The 325-nt window shown below is 63.4% G+C and overlaps 1 protein-coding gene across 1 annotated transcript in view; it reads right to left on the bottom strand.

Moving 5' to 3' along the window:
- The window catches only part of TFAP4 (transcription factor AP-4 (activating enhancer binding protein 4)), a gene marked incomplete at its 5' end in the record, with an annotated part of 9,065 nt that extends 8,963 nt beyond the window's left edge, over positions 1 to 102 (bottom strand). Inside the window, one exon of the mRNA XM_009995504.1 lies at positions 10 to 102. Coding sequence (XP_009993806.1) covers positions 10 to 102 — 93 coding nt within the window. The remainder of the gene's footprint in view (positions 1 to 9) is intronic.
- Between the last annotated feature and the right edge of the window lie 223 nt (positions 103 to 325).

The following is a 325-nucleotide window of genomic DNA, read 5'->3' as shown; positions in this document are numbered from 1 at the left end:
TTGCCCTGCCTCCGCCGCCTCTCGTTGCTGTTGGCGATTTCCCTGCGTATCCGTCGCTCCTGGTCCCGCTGGGTCTCCGGAGTCAGGGGGATGTTAGCCAAGCTGCAAGAGAGGTGTGGGGTTAGGGGGGAGAGGGCTGCCCCCCTGCTGTGTCCCCCCTTACTTTGCAATGATGATGCCAAGCCACCGAAGGGACAGGGAACTTGGGAGGGGACAATGACCTGAGGCCCTGGTGAGCACAAAAGCGGGTGGGTGGGTTTCTCCAGCCCCGTGTCCAAAGCTCGGGGGGAAGACTCAACTGAATGCCGGTCCCCCGCAACCCCCC

The sequence above is a fragment of the Chaetura pelagica genome, unplaced genomic scaffold (assembly GCF_000747805.2).
Source record: "Chaetura pelagica isolate M959 unplaced genomic scaffold, ChaPel_1.0 scaffold124, whole genome shotgun sequence".
Classification (NCBI taxonomy): Eukaryota; Metazoa; Chordata; class Aves; order Apodiformes; family Apodidae; genus Chaetura; species Chaetura pelagica.
The sequence above is the reverse complement of the archived record's forward strand: the minus strand, read 5'-3'. Positions and strand labels throughout refer to the sequence as shown.